General features: G+C 44.9%; 2 protein-coding genes across 8 annotated transcripts in view; one reads left to right on the top strand and one right to left on the bottom strand.

Annotated features, from left to right (window-relative positions):
• Positions 1-7: 7 nt before the first annotated feature.
• Positions 8-13,707, bottom strand: SLC33A1 (solute carrier family 33 member 1). Of its 2 annotated transcripts, XM_087738775.1 has the most exons (7): positions 12,827-13,707; positions 8,918-9,108; positions 8,070-8,254; positions 6,990-7,107; positions 5,929-6,144; positions 4,035-4,227; positions 8-1,186 (listed from the first exon to the last, which is right to left on the bottom strand). In XM_087738775.1, the coding sequence occupies exons 1-6, from the start codon at positions 13,584-13,586 to the stop codon at positions 4,060-4,062; spliced, it is 1,638 nt and encodes a 545-aa protein (XP_087594901.1). In that variant the 5' UTR covers positions 13,587-13,707; the 3' UTR covers positions 8-1,186; positions 4,035-4,059. The 2 variants fall into 2 exon arrangements, with proteins under 2 accessions (XP_087594901.1, XP_009462133.2); XM_009463858.2 differs by lacking the exon at positions 8-1,186 and having other exon boundaries at positions 2,795-4,227.
• A 104-nt stretch (positions 13,708-13,811) lies between these two features.
• Positions 13,812-23,627, top strand: part of GMPS (guanosine monophosphate synthase) — a 29,715-nt gene continuing 19,899 nt past the window's right edge. Inside the window, exons 1-3 of one of the 6 annotated variants that reach the window (XM_087738769.1) lie at positions 13,812-14,102; positions 21,067-21,248; positions 21,826-21,930. Coding sequence is in view for 3 of the 6 variants with exons in the window: in XM_087738768.1 (XP_087594894.1) it covers positions 15,185-15,211; positions 21,067-21,248 (209 nt within the window). In the remaining 3 variants the exon portion in view is untranslated. Of the gene's footprint in view, positions 14,103-14,165; positions 14,183-15,057; positions 15,212-21,066; positions 21,249-21,825; positions 21,931-23,627 lie in introns of those variants that run through there. The other 5 variants (XM_087738770.1, XM_087738773.1, XM_087738768.1 and 2 more) reach the window with 5 other exon arrangements.

Raw genomic sequence — 23,627 nt, 5'->3', positions numbered from 1 at the left:
CATTCCTGGATTCATCATTGTTGTTTATTCTTTTCCCTCAGTTCAGAACTAACAAATATTTGTAATTCATTACCAAATGGCTCAAGCCAACCGTTTCCCTCAGCTGAATCAAATGCCCATCTGTGCAATGCACCTATATGGTCTTTAAAGAAATACATGCATTGTAAGAAAATAACCTGACAATGATATAAAACTGGATTTATGTTTACACAAGTCTTCCATTTCAACCCAGTTCTAGGTTTCTACATGAACAGGCGATACATGAGATGATACCGTTAATGGTCACAACTCAGGATTTCAGGAAAAGCACAGATCTAGTTGGGAATTTATAATCCGAGGCAGCAAAACCCATACTTGAATCAAAACATTTTATCTAAGGTTCAAACTAAAACAATTCTTAAATGAATGGCTATGGGTAAGTTGGACAAGTAAATATTACCCCTGTAATTTTTTTCAGAGAAAGGGGTATAGTTGTTAGTTTTGCTTTATTTACCAACTGTGAACATTTTAAGATTAAGTAATAAATACAGAAATAGTGCAAACTCTTGTTTTCAGGAAAAACGTGACTTTTATCTAAACGACAATTTGGAAGCGTACTGCTGACTGCTACAATTGGTATTTTGGGTAAAACGCTAAATAAATAACATTGTCTCATGGGCGGGGGTCAAGAGAGTCAGAGAATATTGTTGCCTGCAAAAACTCAGTTGCTCCATTCCCCGCTGCAGGGAGATGCTCTGCTTTCCCACAGCGGACCCGACAGTGCTTACGCAGCGACAGAACTCTCTTCCCCTTTTTATCAGATCAAAAATAATCTGAACACCCTCTCCTATCAGCCAGTTTAGAACAGCATTTGTCATGTGAAACTACACTGAGAACACCCAGAAGACAATGAAACAAAACAACTTTACAGAAAACGAAGAACTGTTGACAATCAGCAACCGGGGTCCGTAACAGAGATGAAACGTGGAGGTGGTTAATAATTCTTAAAATAAGAACCGTCGGTTGTTGTGAGGGATAGCACACTGACAACGCCAAAGTTCACAGGACGCAGCACCGGCAGGTTCGCTCCTCAGCCGTTTCCTCGCGGGGCCGCAGGAGGCAGGGCGCAGCAGCCGCAGGTGCGCAATCCCATCTTACGCAGCTTGTCAGACCTTAAACTCTGCCTTACACACACTCTTTCTGGGCACTGGAATTACAAAATTGAATTTTGGAGCACCAGTATTTGCCTCTCAAGGATTTTGGGAAATGACAACAAATTACACTCGCGAGCGCAGGCGATGACGACTTTCTTGCACGGTAGGTCCCCGTAACGACACAGGCACTGAAGGGGAGAGCTGTTCCCTACCTCTCCTCCCCGTGTCCTGCTGCACCGACCCTTCGCTCCCCCCTCTCCCCTGGGACCTGTCTCACTTCACAATGATTCTGCTCAGGAATTTAAACCAGGACAAACCCTTTACCTACAAAAAACCAATTTCTGCCATTTCCCTTTTGCTAGAGGTAACACACATCTGGCTCCCCCCAGGCCTGCTCAGGCCACGTAGGACCACGAAGCCCTTGCAGTAATTAAGGGATCTATCGCAGTACCTGCTACCATTCGCCTGCTCCAGTTCCCATTTTAATAACAGGCTCTCAAGGAAGAGGTTGGGTTGCTTCTTTCTTCTTGTCTTTTTAAAAAGTTGGGTTTTTTTTTTTCATGTTAAAGATGTTTAAGTCTACAATAATTCTAACCTTTCAAAAAAATAAATTATTTCACTTTAAAATAGGGTTGGGAGAAAAGAAGCAGCAAACCCAAAAGTTTACTGGTTCTTTTCAGCAACCTGCTAAACACTGGTACAGCAGTAACATTTCTGACTTGTGTTACAAAATAGCAACATAGATTAAAAAAAACCTAATCCATCTGTTGTTTCTCCAGTTTGTAAGAGGAGACAGTTATTTAATTTAGGTCACATTCCATATATATTACTACTGATTTGGAATTTATGTTTAATTTTGATGTTGTGAAGACCATCTAATAAGCAATCCTCAACCGAACTTTATTAATAACAAGTTTCACTGGCACCTTCAGAAATAGTGAAACAAAATTGCAAAGATGAATTTAATTTCTCATATTCTGCACTTGAGAAGTTTTTCCTCAAAGTCCAAAAAGTAAAAAAAGAAAAAAAATCTCTAGGTATGGACAAGATGCAATTAAAGTGGCCCAGTGCTCCAGTAAAGACACAGAACTGAAGTGCCTCATACCCAGTCACTCCAATGGTCTGGCCAGGACTGCAAGATGCATCCACCTTTGATTACAAATCTCTGATATATTCTTGCATTCTTTGTGCTTATGCAGCGGTGAAATCGGAAGACTTTTACTTTGGGGAGTAAAAACAATGTGATTTTATTTAGCCTGACTGATTTTGCTGTACTTGAAACAAATTGTGGGAATGTGCTGTTGCTGGGCCACAGATCACAGCCGGGGGAGATCCACAGCTTGGGGTTTGGCTTTCCACCACCGACTGTCAAGGCTGTCACTGAGAGGGGAGAGGGGAAGAGACAGCGGAACGGGCTTCAGTGCCCAGGGAAGCACCTGGTCACACTGTCCTCTTCTGGACACCTTCTTACTCCTTATGTCATTTAGACACTGTACACACCCATGTCCCCGCCAGTCAGTAAAAAGTTTGCTATCGATTCACTTTTTTCCTGAATCATACAGTAACAAAAGATCCACAGCCCCTTCCGGGAGTTTGGAACACAAAGCTCAGGATGCAATACTTCCAATATTGACAAGGCAAGAAACGGAACGGAAAAGAAAATCACGTACCTTTCAAAGGTATTTTTAATAGTTTTCTTTTTTAATAACGATGTACCATATACATCCAACAATGTCCAAGTGCCCTCTCTCTAGGCGTACAGTACACTTGCTGTACATCACTAAGGCACTCAGGAGGGAAGTCATTTTTGATAAATGCAACGGGAATGTTTCCACCACACAGCATCAGTAATAAATTTCTGTAGCAGCTCGACCACAGGATTTAGCTTCTTTGATTTACGTAAGTCGTACACCAACTGACTGGGAATTTGGCAAGTTTGTCATCACCAAATCACTTTCAAAGGCACTGATCATCTTTTCTTACACCTAGCTGGCAACAGTCACATTTTTTCCATGGATTTTGAAATTGAATGTTCAAATTTTAGTGACATAGAGGAACCGACACTATCAATTCATTCCCTCAAAATAACAACTGCCTTCCGAAGGCCTGCATGCCCTCTCCTTTTGAAACCTGTCTTTATGTGCTAGCTGCTGCACTGTCCAGTTTACATCTTCAGGGCTCAAGGCTTAGAGTATTGTGCGTTACTATTAAGTCCTATCTTACAGCAATTTTTCATCAAGAAAGTACGTTGAATGTAAATCGAAATGCTTTGAAACAGTGGAAATAAATTAAACAAATGTAATTTGTTTATAAAAATATTTTCTTATAAATCTTTAAAGCTTATAAAAGCCAGAAAATACATTTAAAAGAATCTCTGAAACATCTCATCCTTTGAGGTGTGGTTACAGTTCAGAAAGTGAGAAGAAACAAAGCCCACAGACACTTTACATTTATCTTCCCACAAGGAATGCCGCAGTACAACACGCGTAACCTACAAGTCAAAATGCCTTTGACATCCTTCCTCGGGTCAACTCCCCGTGTTAGATCATTTCTGTTTGAAAATTAAGAGTTGGAACTTAGCTGACAATGCTGCTGTTTAGATAGACATGGCACAATTAGCTTTTCCATAGTTACCATATGGAAATTCGGATATTGGTTATACCAGCAGCCATGACTCTGAAGCTAAGAGCTCGGAGATATGTATGCAGTACATAGGTGCCATTTTTTAACAATTACTTTCTGAACTTAACATTTTCATATTGGGAGGGCAAGTGGTATCGCATACAAACATACCACCGTCTCAGCCACCCATTTTTTCAGCGATGTGGCATTTAAAAATACCTATATTCCTGTTTATTGATTATGGGATATGTCTTTGTAATAAAACTAAAATGACCTTACTAGTCCATCCAGTATTTAAACTGCATCAATGGCTCCTCTTGCACTTCCACGAAGACTGTCCTTCATCCTGTAGCTTTTTAAATTTTGGCCCAAGTAGGAACCACCACCCAAATCCCAGAATGACACAGATGACTGATTCCACGTAGTAACCATCCAGGGTAGTAACACAGGAACCACCAGCTTTTGTGCAGAGCTGAAACAGAGAAGCAGAAGTTGATGCATTAAGTAGTCTCTGGGACATACAGAAACACAGACTTTTAGAAAGGAGGCATTAGATATCCACTGTTTTTTACCTGCTCTTGGTTATGACTAAATGTATTTGTTTACTCTTCCTTGTTTCTTATGAAGTTAGTAAGAGAGGCTTTCAAGCTCACCATCAGTATGAGAAGTAACAAAACTGTTATAAAACATTTGAGAAATGGAGCATATTGGCCCAAGGGGCTAACTCTAGAAAACAGAAACTGTCTAGCTGTCTCATGCTGGCCTGGAGATGCAACCACTGTTCTTAATCCCATGAAGAAAGATTCCGCCCCCCCCCCCCCCCCCCGCCATCCAAACTGCTTCTTCAGAAGTTATACCCTTGCCTCTCACCACACTGAATCTGCAAATGGACAGTACAGAACGCTGCATACTTCTGGGGAAAACATGCCCAGGATGTTTTTTAATTGCAGAACTGGAAGGCAAAAACTCCAGCATTTAAAGGGTAAGTGTACAGCACACGATCATTTCTGCTATTGTTCCGCTTTCAATACTGCTATAATCCCAAGATAAATCAATCCTCTGAGCTGAGGTTCTGCCAGCATTTGCATTATTCTGAGACCTGTCAAGATCAGATTAGGAATAAGAAGGGAGTGGTGGTGGAACATTACCAGCTGGGAGGATATGAAAAAAGATCAGAGGAGTGAGGTGAAGGAGGAGGGACTTAAGTTCAGTAGAGGCCCAGGCACAGGGAACCTAATTAGAGGGAAGCCAATGAGAGACAGGCTGAAAAAGCACACACTGCAGAAGCAGTTTCCCCTCTGCAACTAGTAAAAACTGTAACTCCAGTTTACATGAGTCATGTTTGACTCCTAGAACACTTCGTTTGTTTAGAGAACCTCCAATCCCAAAGAGTCCTGGCATTCAAGAGTGAAATAAATCTCAGTCATGAGTATGGGAAAAAAAAACAAAAAAAAAACCCCAAAACATTTCCACTCTTTGAAATCAGAGTCATGTTAAAATTTCTCATTTGCTCATGAGGAGGTGAATTTGAAACCTTGCTTTCCAGGCAGTTTTGTGTCCTGTTGTTTAATCTGTGTACAGTAGCACAGCATGTTCTTTGTTCTCTTCCAAAGGGCTCTACTGGCTGGGAAGGCAGCCAGTCACACCGCTCAATTTCACGTGGAAAGTGATGATCAAAGACAGAGAGCAAAGTAATGTCACTGGAGAAGGTATCAAGGCATCCAGATAGGAAGCCCCCAGAAAGACAGAAGGAACAGAAACCTACCACAAAACTTAAGGGACTTGGGGGACAGACAGCCTGCCAAGGACAGAGCACCTAATTACACAACTCCGAACTTAGAAAGGTTTACTCTCAAAAATGTAACTACAGACTCCTTACACTGCAGAGAATGTGGCACCAATCTAGTGCTTCTGCCACCAGCTTTTCATCCCAGCCCAAAAAGAAGCGGACAACTACTCTGCAACCGTAAATCTTTGGTAAAAATGTTAGTTATTAAGAGCGTACAGATAAAAACAGACTTAATTTTATCAGACAGGAAAATTAGGTCAATCAGTGTGAATTTTTAAGTACAAGCTATGCAGTACAAAGGTTTTCAAAGGCAAAAAAATACTAAGAGAAGCAATTTCATTGAGAAATAACTGAAGAGAGACCTTCACAGCCTCCAAAACTTACTTCTGCAGCAACTGTAGTTCCACAGGTCTGTTCCTGGGCCCCTGCACACTCTTTCACTGTTAGTGGGTCCACAAGCCAGAGTGCAACGGTGGAAGGCCAGTTCCCTCCCAGATTCGACACAGTGTTTAGGAGCGTCATGTAGGTCCCTCCAATCAGCGGATCGCTGACTTTGGCGTTGAAAGCCATTATTGCAACATACATGCTATACAGCGTGATCTATAGAAGAGGTAAGAAAACCCACAGGACAGTAAGGTCTCTCCAGATACAGACAATGACAACTAAAAACTCTAACACAAAAACTATTCTAAGAGATTACTTGAAGTTAGCAACATTGATGGAAGAATAATCCCAACAGCTTAAAATTGCACAAGGATGAAATTACTTCTGCAGTCTGTCTCTCTACTAATACCAAGAAGTCGCCTTGCCGCTTGTCTCAAGTCATGCTGAAATGGACCCTGCCTCCCATGCATTGGAATGACTCAGGTTATCAAACTGATAAGTATGATAAGGTCAGATAAAATAGCCAGATAAAAATAACACTTCTGCATTTAAAATCAACTCTCAAGGCATTGCATACATTTTAGTTCTGATCTGAAGCCCAGTTTGTATCAGGCATTTGTTTTCCAGGCCTTTGGATCAGATCCATTACGATGTTTCTCCAAAATCAATGAAGTATTTTTTCTAGGATCCACATAATGGATCCACACAATGTGCACAATCATCATCATGCCTATGAAACTCAGTCAGTATGCTGAGATTTCTCCAGCTCCACCATGCTTTTGAGCTTCTGGTTTTGGGGAAAAAAATCTGGTCAACGAAAGCAGATGTGGTCAACTAAACGTAACTTCGTAGAAGATGTTCAATGGAGCACATTGAAGAGGGACAAATAATATTGGCAGGAGTATCAAAAGTAAATATAGCCATACAGCACAGCAGGTCAGACTTAGAGGAATGCTAGTATAACTAAGGACAAAAGCAAACAATGGCATTTATAGTCCTCTTGTTGATTCATACGAAATACCCTCCTGTCCCCCTCCCTTCCCACATGCAGTGTATGTTACCTGATGTAAAGCATAACTCAACAGTACTACAACATAGTAGTAGACAGGAAATCCTCCTTCATGTTTTACTTTAGGAGTCCACCATACCAAAAAAGCAAATTCCAGACCAAGCAGTAATCTGGAGGAACAAGAAAGATAATTTGTAATTCAAGTAATTCTCCCCATGTGTTTCCTTGATACAAAGCAACTATTGAACATTTATAAATACAAAATATATTAAAACAGTTTATATCTAAATAGTTAAAACTACTTCTATCTTAGATAGAATTAGATATTAAACATTTGACAAGCACTGACATGGTAAACATTTTATACCTAAACAATTCTGTCTTCCATATTAACATAATTCACTACTAGATCTCCCATACCAGCTTTATCCCCTGCCCCTTCACACAGAAATTTACTTTTTGTAGAAAGCAACGCACATGATATCTAACAAAATTCAACTGGAGCAAGACCTTCTCTTTTCTTTTTTTGGCAAAAACATACATAGTCGCATAAGAACACGTTAAAGTAATGCCTACCTGTTACAGGCATGTTACATGATTTACTGAGTAACAGCATTAGGTAATTTGCTGGATTCACTGGTTTTAGAATTCCATAAGCAAACTCCTATATAAAACACTTAACACAGAAATGAAATGTCTCCTTGTCCATATCAAAATAATTCAGCTTCTTTTACTCTCCGTTACCTCAGCAAAGCATACATCCAGTAGATGCACCAAATGACTTGTCAATGTGTTCTGCCACTCTTACATTGGGACGCACATGTAATTTTACAGATACAGTCCTGGATCTAGTGAGAGCGATTCATGAATAAGGAGCTATCGACACTCGAGCAGGAGAGTACTGCTCTAATGCTGTTGTATATGCATCTTAAAAACACCTCATGTTCCACTTTCTTACGTGTGTTACTACATGAATCATCTTCAAGGCACAAGACGGAGAGTTCAAATTCCTATGAGAATTCTGACATACTTTCTTGTATCTGGAAGTTTAAGAGTTACACAAGAAATCCTATGCTTCATCTGAATACACAAATCACTACATTTCTGTCAAACAAGATTTGTTTCTTTTTACCTAAAAGGCATAGCTTTGTAAAATGTGTTCAGTGGCTGGGGGCCTGCTGTATATTTGCTGATAATCAGAGGCAATATTATCTGTAAAGGAACCATTGGAACGGCTAGCAGAGCTAAGTGCTCTTTTGGGACGCCCTCTTCCACCAGTTTGAGTCCTGTTACAGCATCTGCTGCTGAAAATCCAACCTGCAATATAAGTTAGACAAAATAAACTGGGGAAAGCAGTGATAGTTTGGCCAGAAATTCAGTTTACGCAGTATTAAGTAAATTGAGAAACGTGATAGAGTACAATTCACTTTTGCATCTCATTTGATTTCCTAATCCGTTTTGAAACATGTTCTACACTTGCACTCTCTTCTTGCCATCAGTGCCAAAACTATACCAAGAACATTAAACACAGCAATGATGTTCATGCCTGTGCCTTAATTGCTGTTGGTATCCACAATGGCCAACAAGAAGCCGTGGAAACCTAGTTTGTACAGAGTTGCAGATTCTGGGAATAGCATTTACATTAAAAGAAACATTTTTGGTACTTTTAAACGCAGACTACACAAACAGCCTAGCTGTTTAAAAACGTTTAAGAACAAATTGCTTAAATACTAGATTGCAATCAAACTTCTCTTTAATGCTTGTGTAAACACTTAGAAAAGCTCAAACAACTGTTTTCCGTTGTACAGCCTTACTTAGCAGAATGATATAAGCAACTTTGTTTCAAATTTCATGTGAAAGTTTGGAACTCTGATGACAACCCCTAGCACAACTAAGAACTAACCAACACCACAGGGACTCAGCAACCTTTCAGACACTCGTATCATCAGCATCTAACAATTCATATATGTATTTACTTACTTTTGCTGTGAGAATCAAGAGACAGAAAGTAAGAACTGCCGGCATCTTGATTATTGAGAATAGCAGCCTGTATGTATCAGTGATGCCTTTTGTTTCTTCTTTTGTTGGTGTTAGTTCCTTGTTTTCCTTTTTCAAAAGGGCAACCAGTGTAGTAGTAATTAAAAAGACAGCTCCCCAGAAAAACAGGAAATCTGGAGGAAAAAAAAAATTAAAATTTAAAAAAAAAATCTTTCCAGCAGCCACCATCAACACTTCATTAACAATCCACTGAGTATCTAAAATGCAGTTATTTTGCAACAATATAAACCTAATAATCAAAAATTGAATAAAAACATCACTCATTGACCCTCCTAAAAACAAGCAACAAAAGCAAACCACAAACACATAACTACATGCGATAGCTCTTCCCTGCCCCTCACTCTATAACCACATTTGCTTGAGATCTAAGAGCAGCACCAAACCAGGTCTCTTCCCTGGTGTTCTGTGTATTACTGCCACAATGAGCATGTCAGAGCAGAAACAGAAAGGAAAATGTTGAAGGATTACACATACAACCACCAAAAGCTGATCAAGGAGGAAAAAAACACATTTAATAGTTACAAGACAGGGAAAAAAACTTCAGAGGAAGAAGCCATTCACAACTCTCCAGTTGATTTACCGTGTAGTCATGTAACTATTCTGTGCCTCAGTTCTATACTCTCTATATAATATCTACTTACCAGCTGAAGGAAACAAAGATTTATACTTATGAGTGTAAAGATGTCCTGATGAAAGTTCTTACACAGTCGTCAAGTAGAGAGTCACTCAAATATGTCTAAGCGGCTATTACACTTGCTAACTCTTAAGTGCTCTATTTTAAGCAGATATAATATTTGCTAAATTGTGGATTTGAAGGCAGCAATAGTAAAAACACACCAATATTTTATGGCAAGTACTTTTTGAGTTAGTGAATGGATTAATCTAAGATAATCCTGTCCTCTACCTTTACGAAAGAGTTAAGAAAGAACTCAGTAACACACAGAGGGTAAGACAGAAGTAGCCTTTTATCTTCCTGGTCACGAGCAACTCCAGAAGCCTCATGGTGACTTGAAAGTAAGCAGCGAGGGCTGGTGAAAGGGCAAAGACAGTGCAAAGGTTTAAGCAATTACTAGCTGCTTCTTATGCACAGGAAGAGAACAAGCACGACAAGCATGGAAGAAAACATGGAAAGACTACTTTAGCTATAACCTAGCGTTCTCAGCGTAAAAGAAAAAAAGGCATTTCAAACCATTTTCTGCTGCTTCCACATCAGTTACTTTTACCTTTTCTAAAGAAAAGGAGAGAGCATCTCATAACCAATGCTGTCAGATTGCTCTCTCCTCTGTTAGAAAAAGGTACATATATTTTTAGGTAAAAGATGAGTTTTCAGAGAGTCATGCTGATCACAGCTATTGTCTACAAAAGACATACAGCAGTGGTACTCTAATAATAGCACTAAGCATTATCACCGCAGTGAGAGACTTACGGTGCGAGGACAGGCATAGAAATAGCTTTGAACATCATCGCATGAATACTCCTGATCAGGTCAGCCCTGTCAGCTGCAATACAGCAATGGCTGGATTAGGGGAAAAAAACAAAACAAAACCACAAAAGCAAAGCCAGCAGCCATATAGTCCACTAACAGGCTACAAGCAAGAGAACTTAAAAATTATAGTTTACCCAAGGAATTTCTAGCATAAAGTTTCTGGTGCCACCAGTGCTGCCTGGCCCCATCCCTATTTTGTCTCTGCCTCTATACCAATACTAGCAAAATAAACCATTGTGTCAGGGCAAAGCAAACTTTTGAACTAGATCAGGGACAGACCAGGCTGATAAAAATAACCATCAACGAGGTGTGCATGGGGGACACAGGTGCTTCATCACAACAGCTTTAAGTAATTCTAAAACTACACATCTCTTCCCAGGAAAAAGGGTGCTCCACAGTCGCTGGCCCAGGTAGGTCTGGGCTGCCTTGAAGGGGCACCTTCTTCCCGCACTCGCGCTTTACCTCTCTTCCTTCACTCTGGGACAGGCACACATGCGACTGCATGGCAAACAACTAACGCTGTTGCTTCTCAACAACTTGAAGTTCACTTGGGATCGTGAAGCATTGACTTCTTCTTTCCCTAGCATCAGCACTCAGCCTACGACAAAAGCGTTCAGAGATCTGAACTGGCAGAAAACTTTTCACCTTTTCAAACTGCAAAGTTTTCTCCTGCTTTAAGTGCCTGAACCAGCTCAGCATAAGCCCTGTTACAACCAGCACTAGCACCAGAGAGCCACTCTCCTCATTCCAGTGAGCAGGTTTACAGTACTGCTCTACAGCTGCTTCAGGAGAAACACGACACAGCAAATTGTGGCATACAGTCACATGAACAAGGGAACAGAAATTTCTTGCAGCTGGTTTTAGCAAACAAAAACCCATATCCTGCAACTATAGTGTCAGAGCTATTTGCTTTTCTTACTCCTTCCAGGTTAGTACTCCAGGACAAGTTAAACAGGTTGCATTGGTGTTTTTTAGGTTTGGGATAATTTTTTTTTTTCTCAAAGACAGTACTCTTGTAATAGTAACAAATCCATTTATACAAACTGTACTGAGAAAAACCAAGACAACAAAAAACCTGGACAGCGGAGGTAAGTATAGACAAACCAAGCTCTCTTAACTACACCAGTGATTTGCAAGTTGCATCAGCAGTAAAAGACGTCAGACTGCCCCTGGAGCAAGAGGGAAGAGACACGCCAGCACTGATGAACTACAGAGCAAGGGAAAACAAAGGAAAGCAATAAACCAGCAGGGTTACTTTGAGGACTACTCTATGCTTGTTGACATATAGACCAGACATAGGGTTATCAACTGAAAGGAAAGAGGAAGACTAGTCAGCAACTGTGATAGCTTCGTAGACAAAATAAGTACAGCGGTCTTGGAAATTGATATCCTGATTTATCAACAAGATAGGTACAGGATAGAAAGCGAAAACTAGCCTTTAAACAACAATTCAACTCCGTTTTGGTGTACCTTTTGGCATCTTACATGATACAGGCAGAGCAATCAATGTAAGAGAGGGAAAGAAACTAAAGCCATGAAAGTTTACTCTTCATTGCTAGCCAGGGTCACTTTGAGACTGCAACTAGAAGTGGTGCCAGTTTTTCCTGTCCTCCCATAAGCTGAGCTGCCTAAACTCAACCTTGCAACCAAAACGTGCATTTTAAGCATCTTCTAGGTAATACGCCTAACATCAACCACCACATATAACCCTTCTGAAAAAAATCCCAAACAACCCAAACCACACCAAACAGAAGACATCTCTATACTAACAGCTAGTTAGGGTTGGATTACCAGACTCCATTTAATTCATTAAAGAGAAAACAAAATCCCCCTTAATTTACTACAATAAGGCCTTCCTTCAGAAATCGATTATGTGGTCAACCCTGAACACTTGTCATTTCTACTTCCATGAACAATACCATCTTGGAAGAGTTATTTTTTTTTTTTTAATTTCCTCTTTCCTTCCTCACAGAAGGAGATGTTTGTAAATGGCCTCCTTAAAGAGAGGCAAAGCTTTTGGTTTGTTTGTTTGGTTTTTTTTAAACAATAATCTATTCTATGGTCATTAAACTAGGGAAAAAAAAATGTCTCCAGAATGCTTAGGTCAGCCAAGGTAATGACAAGGCAGGTTTCCCACACTCCTAACCCCAAGGAAGCCTGGAAGTTCAGTGCATGTAGCAGTGGACTCCACCAGCTTCCCGGCAGGCTGTGCTTGCTCATGGGCAGGGGACAAACCAACCCTGCTCATTTCACAGTGCCAAACCACCGCTCGCTCTGAAGGCTCAGGGAAGAAGCAGACCCATCCCAGCATCAGCACGCACAGGCCGGCAGCACCCAGGCAGTACCTGAGAGGGTAACAATCCCTTGGGGCTGGGGCTGGAACCGCAGGTACTTGTTACAGAAGGAGGCCGACTCGAGGGCCAGGAAGAGGACGTTGCCCAGGAAGTAGCCGGCCGTCTGGCCCACGGAGTTGCAGGTGGAGGCGTAGCCCACGTTCTCCCTGGACAACATGGTCAGGGCCCAGCCATCCACCGCAATGTCCTGCGTCGCCGCCAGGAACTCGAAGAGGAAGAAAGTCACAGTGAGGGCCACCACGTCGGGGCCCCGGCCCTCCCCGTCACCCAGCAGCACGTCCACCTGGGTAGACATGTAGATCATGAAGACCCCCAGGACGTACTGCGTGGGCACCAGCCAGGACTTGCGGCGGCCGAAGCCCCGCAGGTAGACAGCGTCCACCAAGGGGGCCCAGAGCAGCTTGAGGCTGAAGGGCCAGAAGACGAAGCTGAAGAAGGCCTGGTCGGTGTAGCTGGCGTTCTTGCTCTGCAGGATGAGGGGGACGCTGCCCGCCAGCCCCAGCGGGATGCCCTGCAGCACATATAGCACCAGCAGCAGCAGGATGCTGCCCAGCTCCGCCCGGTACCCCCGCGCCCCCCGCAAGCCCGGCTCCGGCGGCAGCAGCGCCTCGGCCTCGGCCTCGGCGCCCGGCAGCCCGTCCTCGCAGAGCGCCAGGGCGGGCGGCACCTCGCTCCTCACGTCCAGGCAGTGGTGGTGGCTCCCGGCCCGGCGCTGCCGGCCGCCCTCCTTGGCCGCGATAGCGGGCGACATGGCTCCGCCGGCGGCGGCCCGGGGGCCGCGCTGCGCCCAGGCGGGAGCGGACCCCGCCGCTGAAGAGACGCCGCGAACCGGCCCGGCCGCCGCCGCCACCCGCGGCCGCCACGCCCCTTCCGGGCACGCGGGCGCCCGCGGCAGGCGTGGCTGCGCTTCATTGGTGCCCCGCAGAGCGACGTCAGGCGGCCGCCCCGCCCCGTGCCGCTCAGCCCTGACTGACCGGCCCCGCCCCGCCCCGCCGGGCGGCAGTCGGCCGCGGCACCGCGACGGCGAGCGGGCCTGGGCCCTCCGGACCCCGCAGCAGCTGCCTCTCGGCGGGGAGAGGGAAGCTGCTGGGCTCCCCCGCTCCGCTCCGGCGGGCAGCCGGTCCTGCGGGGCTGGGAGAGCTGTCGGTGTTCGGCGTGTTTGACGCCGGGGCGCGCACCAACCCCCGGCTGCTCTCAGGCGTTCGTCAGCGAGTGTGGGCCGCCGCCGGCTGGTGAACGGCGTGGTGAAATGGTCAGTGAATAGCAGGTGAACAATAAAAATTAAGTTCCTTTTTTTTTTTTGTTCTTTGGCTGTCCTAACAGAAATAAAAATCACTAAGAACCAAGGTAAGCGAATGTTACTTTTTCCCCCCATTCTTTTATCCATTATTTATACAGTTACACGATAATTAGACCATCAGAAACACGTTTCGTGTGTCTCGCTTCTGTTTTTAATGCTTAAAGTATCCTACCACTTTTTTTTTTTTTTAAATTGTTGAAAGACCCGTCACAGCCACAACGCAATTAAAACATTTAGAACAAAAATTGCGCGCTGATGTTATCCTTAGGGCAAAATTGCTTGGAATCTGACAGCGGAACCAGATACCGGTTTGTAATTCCACGCGTAACGTGGATTCGGTCATTGAGTATAAACTCACACCTTTCCTCGTTTCCCTCTCTTTAAGTGAGAAGACTAATGATTTTAAAAGTTCAGAGAAGGGGTTTCCAAAATATTTGGGGAACGTTACCGGGAGACTTCCAGTGATGTAGTTACCTGCACGAGTGTCTTTTAAGACTTCCCCCCCGAGCAGAAATAGAGGAAGCGCTTTAGACCATGCAATATTGACACGCAGAAGAACACTTATTGCACAGCCTCGGTTTCTGCCTTGGCTTGCGCCCCTAATACGGGCTGAAGCGAGCCGCGGGAGCTCCAACGCCGTCAGCTGGGTTCGGCTGGCGGCGACGTGCACGACGTTTTTGAGCTGCAGGAGCCCTGCGGGCGTCCCGGCCTTAAACCCGCACGGAGCCCGGCGCGGCGGGGAGGAGGCTGGGCCGCGGCCGCTGCCCCCTTGCCCTGCCCGGCCCCCCAAACCCCGCTTTCCCACCCCGAGGCCCCCCCGCCGGGCCCGGCCCGGCCCCCGCGCTCCGCCCCTTCCGCCGGAGCGGGGCCGGGCCGGGGCGGCTCCTCCTCCCCGCGGCGGAGGCGCAGCCGGGCGGCATTAGCTCATCTCGGCGCGGCGGCGGCGGCGGCTCCTCGCGGCCCTTTCTTCCCGCTCCCCGCCTCGGAGCCGCCCGCCCGCCCGTCGCTTCCCGCCGGTCGGAGGCGGCGCCGTGGCCCCGGCAGCCCCCATGGCCCTCTGCAACGGAGACGCCAAGGTCAGTGCCGCCGCGCTCCCCCCGCCGCGGCCCGGGACGCTGCCCGCCGCCTGCCCGGGCCTGACCGGGCGCTTTGTGCCGCCGCTGCCGGGCCCGGCCCGGCCTGGCCGCCGCCTCGGCCGGCGGGCACATGGCGCGGCGAGGCCTGGCCTTCCCCCGGGGGCTGCGGGCGGCCCTGCGGCGCGGAGCAGGCCGGGGTCCGCTGTGGCGGCGGCGGCGCGGGGAGCGGGGCCGGGCGGCCGTGGGTGTGGGGAGCCCGGGGGCTGGTGCCTGCCTGCGCGGGCAGCTGCCCGCCTCCCCTGCCGCCCGCGCCCTCTGCCCGCTCAGTCACCGCAGCGGTCGCTCTGAGGAAATTAATTAATTTCACAATCTGGATTTTGATAGGATTTTTTTAAACGTTGGCTCATGGTGTGGCCGAGCCCGCCGGGGCCGGGTCTGTTCGGCGCCTTGCATGGCCTGGGCCGCCTCCCGGGTGAAACCGAAACGGGGCTCGCCGGGGGTACGGCCAGCACCTTTCCTAGCAGCTAGCCACGCTGCTTGGCCGTCGTGTCCCAATGACAGCAGTCACTCATTCGGCCAACTTGAGGGAGAAGTTGGTTTGCTCGATTGCCACAGGAGCGGGCAGGCTTGCCCGCACCAGCCCTCGTGCGGGGCCCGCTGCCGCCGTCCCGCTGACCCCTCGGCATTGCCCCGTGTCCAGTTCGCAGCAACAGTGGCAAAAAAGATGCGCGTCGGCGTAGCTCTTGCATGCTGGGATGGCAAAGTGACTCGTGTGCCTTGATGAAGTTGGGAGTTTTTTCTTGATAATGCAAGTTCTGAACCAAAACCCTGCAAGTGGTTTCAAGCTGCTTCTGTAGTAGGATAAAAGGCTTGTTCTAGACTTTTTATCTAGTTTGCAAGAAAATGTAACTCTAAGGCGTTTTTTTAAGTGCTCAGTTGGTCCCTCCTTAAGTTTTCTGATGCGCTTTTCCCTGACCGTCAACACAATCACCTTTCCTGGCCGGGGCTGCTCTTGAGGGCTCCTCTTCGGTGGGGTGGTCGCAGCCAGAGCTAGCCATGCGATGCGAAGCTCCTCTTCCACGAACCGCGCTCCCGCAGGAAGTGGGTAACGAGAGCTAAAGAGACCAGTTTCTGCAGGGGGCTGGGTCCCAGCAGCCATTGGAAATCTGCGTGCGACTTAGGTAAATTAAAGTTTGAGATAGTGGGTTGGGGGCTCTGATACCAGTCTCAGGGATTGCCGGAGTTTGAAGGAGTTACTTTCCTGTTCTACTTTGAAAAAATATGAGTAAGTGTTCTTATACCTGCCTAATTTTAATACCACAGGGAAACAATTAAACTCTTGTAAAACCTGTGCTGGCTTGAAAGTGCCAGATCAAGGCTCCTGGTTTAGGCTTGTCCTAAGTTATTAGTGTGGGTGAAAGCTCAGGGCTGAGGGCTCAGACAGAGTGGCCGCAGCTGCAGACTGGGCTCTGCCAGGTGCTTCTTGGTACTCCAGAATGTGACTGTTCTGCATGTTAATGTGTTTTATAAATCGCATTAATGAAAATCCTGCGAGTGTGTGGGTGTGTGAAATGCAGAGAAATTCCCTGATTCTGCAGAAGTGGGCTGTTAGGAACCTGCAAACTTAGTTTAAAGCAGTAGGCAGGTACACCGAGGAATAAGATACGCAGTGTCCTTAGCTGGTAGTGCAAGCCTGATGGCAGGTTTCCTACCGCAGCTCGTTATAGAACTCATGATTTTTTTTTTTTTTGACAAAAAAAAACCAAACAGCAGCAGCAATGGAAGTTTTTTTTCTTCCAGTCTTACCAAGTGGTAGAGCTGAAACGATGGATCGAGGCTGACCCTTGCCGCGGCAGCGCAGTCGGAGGTGGTGATATGGTTCAGGTGGCACTCGGGACCTCGGTTCCAGGTCTCGGATCTGTGAAACAGTGGGCAAACAGCAGTTTGCTGGGATACAGCGTTTTGATAGTGTAATTGCTTTATTTGTTTCATCAGTCATAGAGAACAGTAGGAATGCTTCACATATGACGTGGTTTTCAGGGTGACTTGTGATCTAAATTAGCTGAATATAGACTTTTTCCCCCCGTTTTTCTCTTGGCGTGCGCAAGTTCCATTCTGTTTTTAGTCCCGCTCTCGGGACATCAGAATGGTGCCTCTGTCTGCTCTGCCCCGATGCCTGAACTGCCTTGGACAGCTGTCAAACCAGCTTCGACAGAAGTTCTCAAAAATAGCAAGTTCTCCAGATGTTTGTGAAAATAGGCCAGGAGAAGACAAGGAACTCTAGTTATACCCCAGCTGAGGGGAGAAAGAGCTTTTATTGGAAACTGGAGAATCTCTGCTAGGAAGAGGTGCTGGATCCATAAATCCTGTCCCTGCAGGAGCTGGGCTGTCTGGTATCCTCTTCATCTTTCTCCTGGCATGCGTATGGTATACAAAAACATGAGCTAAACTGCCATGTTGGCTGCACGTTAACAGCATCTGTTCCTTTTTTGATTTTATTAAATGACGTTTCCCTTGTTAAATTTGGGTTCAAAATCTCTAGCCTTGGAACTGTGCCTTTAAATAAATAAAGCCAGATCCTGTACTGACTTACTGCCTTTCTCCTTCCTCTTTTTCCATGTGATTTATAGTAGTGTTTCTAATGGGCTCTCTTCAGAGCTGAACCTCCTTACAGTTCTACTTCAGCTCAACAGTGAACTACAAAAACTCTTCTGACACAGTCCGTGGGGTGATAGTCACCTGCGTTAACTCCCGGGATGGGGCCTGCTGGGGATGTGCTGCAAGGTTGCCTACAGGAGAAAAGGACAGTGGGCAGCCCTGTGTAGTACTGGGAGAAAATTATTGCAGCCTGTAGTTTACTCTGAGCCCACATCTAAGGCAGCAGTGAGTTATTAGGCCACCAATTGAATAATTTTTTTTTTTAATTTTTTTTTTTTTTCTGGTGAGGTGTAGGTCGCCTTGCTCATCTTACATGTTCCCTGTAAGGAGATCTGTGTTGCTTGATGGATGCTGTGCTTTTGCTGGATTTTAGCCCAAATGCCCTTAGCATCATCTGAGGACAAACTTTCTGAACTATGATTAGATACTGGCTTTTGAGATCTTGGAAGGGTGTTAGTGGATTCCCAGCAAAACTCAGGCAATGAGCTATTACTTGGAGCCTTAAACAGCCATCTTTTGGGGCCACGTAAACGATTAAGAAGTAACTCTGATGTTGATGCAGTTATCTGTGAAAGCGTTCCTCCGATTGTTGTGGAAAATGATGCTATACTTAGGAAGAGTGAAGAAGCAGGGATGGCTCAGTGAAGGGTTTTGCCAGCTCGTGAGCCGAGTGCTCGCATCTGGGTGACTGCAGCGCAGAGGCTTGTCCGGTTCATCCTTGTGACGAAGGGGTATGTATCACTGTCCTGCTTTTGCTGAGGAGAACCAAGGAAGGTGCAGGTTCATTTGAGATACAGACCTACTTATGCCGCCTTATGAAATGTTTCTCAAACTACTCCCAATGTAACTTTGAGCTCTTTTTGTTTTCGCATGCATGTCTCCCCCTCAGCTGTGGCTTGGGCCCAGCTAACTACACCTGACTGCTCAAAGCAGCTCAGTGCCTTCAGGGTAGGGTGCTGAAAACAAGATTTATTTACTAGCTATAGATGTAAATGCTTGGCCATTAGTCCAGCTGAGCTAATGCCAATGATAGCTTGGTTTTAGTATTTTTTACTGTAAAGTGTAAAAGCTGCTTTCACAGAGTTGTACTACTTTCTTCTTACTCATTCTGCAGGTTCTTCGGGGTGGTTTGCAGGTTGGGAAATGCTAGGGTACGATGTGTGGGTAGCACTGCTGGCAGGTGGGACCCATCCGTGCAAGGGCCGGCTGTGCACCCGTGGCTTGCCGGGGGGTCTGGAGGGGACCGCTTGTGTCCCACCCTGGTCTCTTGCAGGTGGAAGTGGACAATCTCGGACGCTAAGCTGAGAAGGCTGCAGAGCTCTGTCCCTTCATGGTACAAGCTACAGCACATGCTCTGAAACAATTAAAGGCTTTTAATAAGAAATAGGACTGCAAGGAGTAGTGTTTGCCACAAGATGGGATCAGGAAAGAATAAGGACGTTGGTCTTTCTCACAAGAACTGCTAATTTAGAAATTGCTAGGTGAAAATGCCCAGAATTACTCTAAAAGTGATTCCCTCCCTTCCACTGGAAGGGAAGACAGTTCTGGTGACCTCTCTCCATCTGACCAGGGGGTTTGAAGGGGCATTTGCTGCTGAAGTCTGCTCTCTTCCAACTTGTGCCCTTTTTGTTGTGTAACCCAAGACTGAAAAGTCATTAAGAGCTCCCCAGCAGGCACACTCAGCTACCAGCTAAAGGAAAGAAATTAAGTAACTGACTCTAACCTGTATTTAGGCTTTTGAGGGATTTAGCACTATTTTTTCTGCTTATGTCCTTTAATTTAGATAAAACCTTTTCCAGCTAGTGTAAACTTTGGAAGTTTCCAGCGTGCTTTCCTTCCTTGACTTATTTGAAGACAGCTATCTGAGGTGTCTCTTGGTAGCTGAGGAGGAGAGCTCAAAGGTAGCCTTTGCTGTGTATTTGTTGGGGAGAATGTGTCCCAGCAAGATGATGCTCTCTTCCAGAATGACCTGTGGTTGATGTGGGGGTGATTGTCTGACCCACATGGAAATACCGTGGCATGCTGCGGGCTGCCCCAGCTTCCTTCGGAGCCTGGGCAACCGCGGTGGGAACATCCTGTGAGCCCCGGGTGGAAGGATGTGTTGCCTGGTACAAACATGCAGAACAACTCCAACATGCCATATTTAAAACTCTAAATGGTTGTAAGCTTCCAGATGTGTTTTGAGGCAGTGTTTGCCAAAGTAAAACCCTTCCCGGTTTTTCCTTCATCAAAATACATTGGCAAGGAAACACTGTAAGCTTTAAGTTAAGGGAAGAACACCCCCAAAGTAAGCAATTTCTTTAAGCAGCAGAATTTTTTCTGCATGAATTTCTTAGTGTCTGACAGTGCAGTTGTGTTCACATTCTTCCTTGAAGGCCCTCTGATAAGGACGCTTCCATGGAATAGCTGCCTTCTTTCACAATGTCCTTTAAAAAAGGAAGAAAATTGTCCTTGTGTTTTCCAGCCCTCTTTCAGATTTAGCTGAAGTTGGCCAACCAATTCAAATGTGACGGGGTCAAGGAGCCCCATTGCTTTGTTCCGATGTGCGATCTTGAATGCTGCATTTGAAAGTTGTTTGTTTTTTTTTTTTTTTTTTTTGAAAAATCATTTAGCAGAGACATTTGTTCTCAATTTCTCCTTTTTATTCTCTAGGAGGTAACGTCAAGTGGAAGTTCAGTGTACGAGGCAGTGTAATGGCGAAAAACGTTTTTATTCTGCCTTTGCACTGTCTTGTTTTGCTTGAGAAAAAGGCACATGCTGTGCGTTATCATAGGGTGTGCTGGGTTTTATATGGAACTGTAAAATGGAAAAAGCTGCAGTGGCTGTAGTGGTGAACAGGGCATATGACTTCTTATTTATGGAAAGCTCTGCCTTTGTTAGCTTATTAGCATTTTTCTTCCCTCATTTGTACCCTGTTTGTTTTCAGGGATGGGGATGTCAGGTTTGTGTGGCTGCTTGGGAGGGGCGTGCCATGTTAATCTATAGCCCCTTTATCTTGCCAGTGCATCTACTGGTCCTCAAACCTGAGGACTTTTTCATTTAGAAGTTTCTTGGCTAGTCTTTATCATTTTAATCATAAATTAACATATAGGCAACCTTAGCAAGCTTTGCAGATGTTAGTTGTTTAAGAGATCTGGCTTAAAGTCTGTGGCCTGCAGTGTGTCACCTTAAAGCGCTGATGTGAGTGATGTTTGCAGCCGGAGAACGCCGGAGGAGAGCTCAAGGATGGGCAGCACCACTACGAGGGAGCCGTCGTCATACTCGATGCCGGAGCGCAGTACGGGAAAGTCATAGATCGTCGGGTGCGCGAGCTGTTCGTCCAGTCCGAGATCTTCCCTTTGGAAACGCCAGCCTTTGCAATCAGAGAACAAGGGTTTCGGTAGGTCGTTTCCTGCGATGCCTCTGCCTGTTATGTTCTGCTTGTTCTCTCCTTTTGGTGTAACGGCATCTGTGGATGTTGGCAGCGGTGGTAATTGCCTGGGTTTTTATGTGCAATGGCTTTCATTGTAGTGATGTTAATGATTGTGTCTTTAGATTATCCACAGAAACACCTGAGTTTTCCTGGGGAAACTTCTGCAGCAATAAAAATTTTCTATATTTGCTTCTTAATGCCTTAATGTCATTTTAATTGTTTCTACTTTTAAGTATAATTTAAGAGGTTAGATTTTAAATATGTCTGCAAACATTTACATGATCTTGCTGTTTACCTGTTAAACTAGGGTAGCTATTAATCAAGAAAACAAGTTTTGTGAGTTTCTAAAAATGATTTTCTCAGTTTAATTTAAAAAAAAAAGAATTAACTAACTTGGATACTGAAGATACTGTGGTAAATCGTGCCAAACTGTTTCTGGGAAGTAACTAAAAAAACTAACTGAAACTACCACTCACTGTTTGCAGCAAGAAAAGGTCTCTCAATTATTTAGTACTTCGTACATTTCTTCTTCTTGTTTTATTAGGCTTACCAGGGTATGCCTCTCTTTTGTGTGGGGAAAATAAATACTCTGAAGTCTACAAATCATCAAAGACGTTACTTGTCAGTTTGGTACAAATCCAGAAATACGGTGCGTGTGTGCTTCTCTGTTGTGCCTGACAACAGATAAGAGTGCTTTGCTGCAGAATTGCATTTTTCTAATCAATGATAATTAGTGAATCAGTAAACAGTATATTTTAGTAATCAAATAGGAGCTTATTGATCTCTTCTGAAAACACAGAGAACAGAAAACCCAGAAACTGCTGGATCTGTTGGGTAGCTGTTGTGTGAAGAATTTCTCTTTCAGAAATGTTCTGAAAAATACCTTCCCTTCTCAGATCTTGTTTATAATTCTCCAACAATCAAGTCTTTAAAAGATGGACATATCTAATTACTGGTTTAAAAAGAATTCCTGCACCTCCTGTGTGTTGGATTTGAGGTGTGGATCATAGTACTAATCATGTTTTGTCTCAGACCTGCGCTGCATTGGTGCAGGTTTGTAGTGGGACAACCTTTTTCCCCCTTTCTTTTCGCAGTTGAAGGTTCTTCAGAGTCTCGTGATTAGACCTGTTGGACTTGTCATTCCAAATAATTGCTCTCTAAAATGTGCAAAACCTTTTCATTCAAAAGGTCACTTCTCAAGGTTAAGATAATGGTTTTGGGTTATCGGTTACCCGGACTGGTCAATAAGCTTTGTGTCCACAGTCTCAGTCAATCATTTGCATCCAGGAAAGCTCAACAAATACTGACACCACCTGTTGGGTGCCTTTATTCAGTGACTGCCATAAAAATCAGTTTGTGGTTTTACCTATTCCACGTGCCATGGGAATAGTCAGGCTTCCATGTTGCAGCTCATGTGTTCAATGGGCTGAGGAGCTGTGCTTTGTCTGTTCTAAGGTTTGAGACAGGCAGCAAGATTGAACATTTTGCTAAATTGTATTTACATGTTGTGTTTAAAAAGCCAGCTCCTCAATTTTCATAGTTTCAGAATGATCTCTAGTGCCAAGTTTCATCTAAATGTGACAAACAGTAGCGGTTTCCACAAGATCCTGATCATGGGCTGAGGAGGTGCCGCAGCTGAGGGCTCTGCTAGTCTGAATTCTGGCACTGTCTGAGCTCCGGCGTGAGCCCTGAGGTTGGGATATCAACGCACGCATTTTACTCTTGGTATTTTGACGTGGTTCCTGATGTGCTTTTAATCCATTGCAAACAGGCTTTCCAAAGCTAGGTCAGGTTGTTTTGGAGGTGGCTTAAGGTAAACCAGAAAAAGGTATATTCGTACCAACACAAGAAGGTATGTCAGAAATTACATGGTGTTGCAGTAAAACTTTCAAAATTTACATCCCATGCTAGCTTTAGTTTCTCCTGGACAGTTGAGAGGATGCAGGTTACTCTCTCACCCTCAGCTCATAATTTTTTTTCTTTAATACTTGGGCACATTGGATAACCTCTCTGTATTCTGTGGGATTGCAATTGGTATGGAAAAAAGCAGATTTTTAAGACTCTATGTTTTGAATAGGACAGTGTGTAACTGTTTTGACTTTTCAGAAGAATGTTCAATTTGTAGGTCCGGCTATATTTCCTTTAATTAATATTAAATAGTGTTCTGTGCATATGGCACTTAAGCAAATGCTTCCGTACGTGGAATTATTAGAAGCAGTAATACCACCAGGCATGAAGAGTTTTCAGTCCCTTTCTAGCAGTGCCTGAGTTTAAGAAATTTATCGTGTCCCTGACTTGAACAGAAGTGCCTGTACATATACAGCAGGTACTAGTTGTCAAGACTGT

The sequence above is a fragment of the Nipponia nippon genome, unplaced genomic scaffold (assembly GCF_047370975.1).
Source record: "Nipponia nippon isolate SJK-2023a ecotype South Korea unplaced genomic scaffold, ASM4737097v1 scaffold_7, whole genome shotgun sequence".
In the NCBI taxonomy this organism is placed as follows: domain Eukaryota; kingdom Metazoa; phylum Chordata; class Aves; order Pelecaniformes; family Threskiornithidae; genus Nipponia; species Nipponia nippon.
Note: the sequence above shows the minus strand (reverse complement) of the source record. Positions and strands in the feature narration are given on the sequence as shown.

What these genes read in the sequence shown, in the direction of transcription:
- SLC33A1 (XM_087738775.1), bottom strand. Translation starts at nt 13,586, where the DNA reads ATGTCGCCCGCTATCGCGGCCAAGGAGGGCGGCCGGCAGCGCCGGGCC. An exon ending in TCTTGATTCTCACAGCAAAA is followed by an intron (nt 8,255 to 8,917) that starts GTAAGTAAATAC and finishes CTTATATTGCAG; the next exon opens with GTTGGATTTTCAGCAGCAGA. An exon ending in GAACTACAGTTGCTGCAGAA is followed by an intron (nt 4,228 to 5,928) that starts GTAAGTTTTGGA and finishes TCTCTGTTTCAG; the next exon opens with CTCTGCACAAAAGCTGGTGG.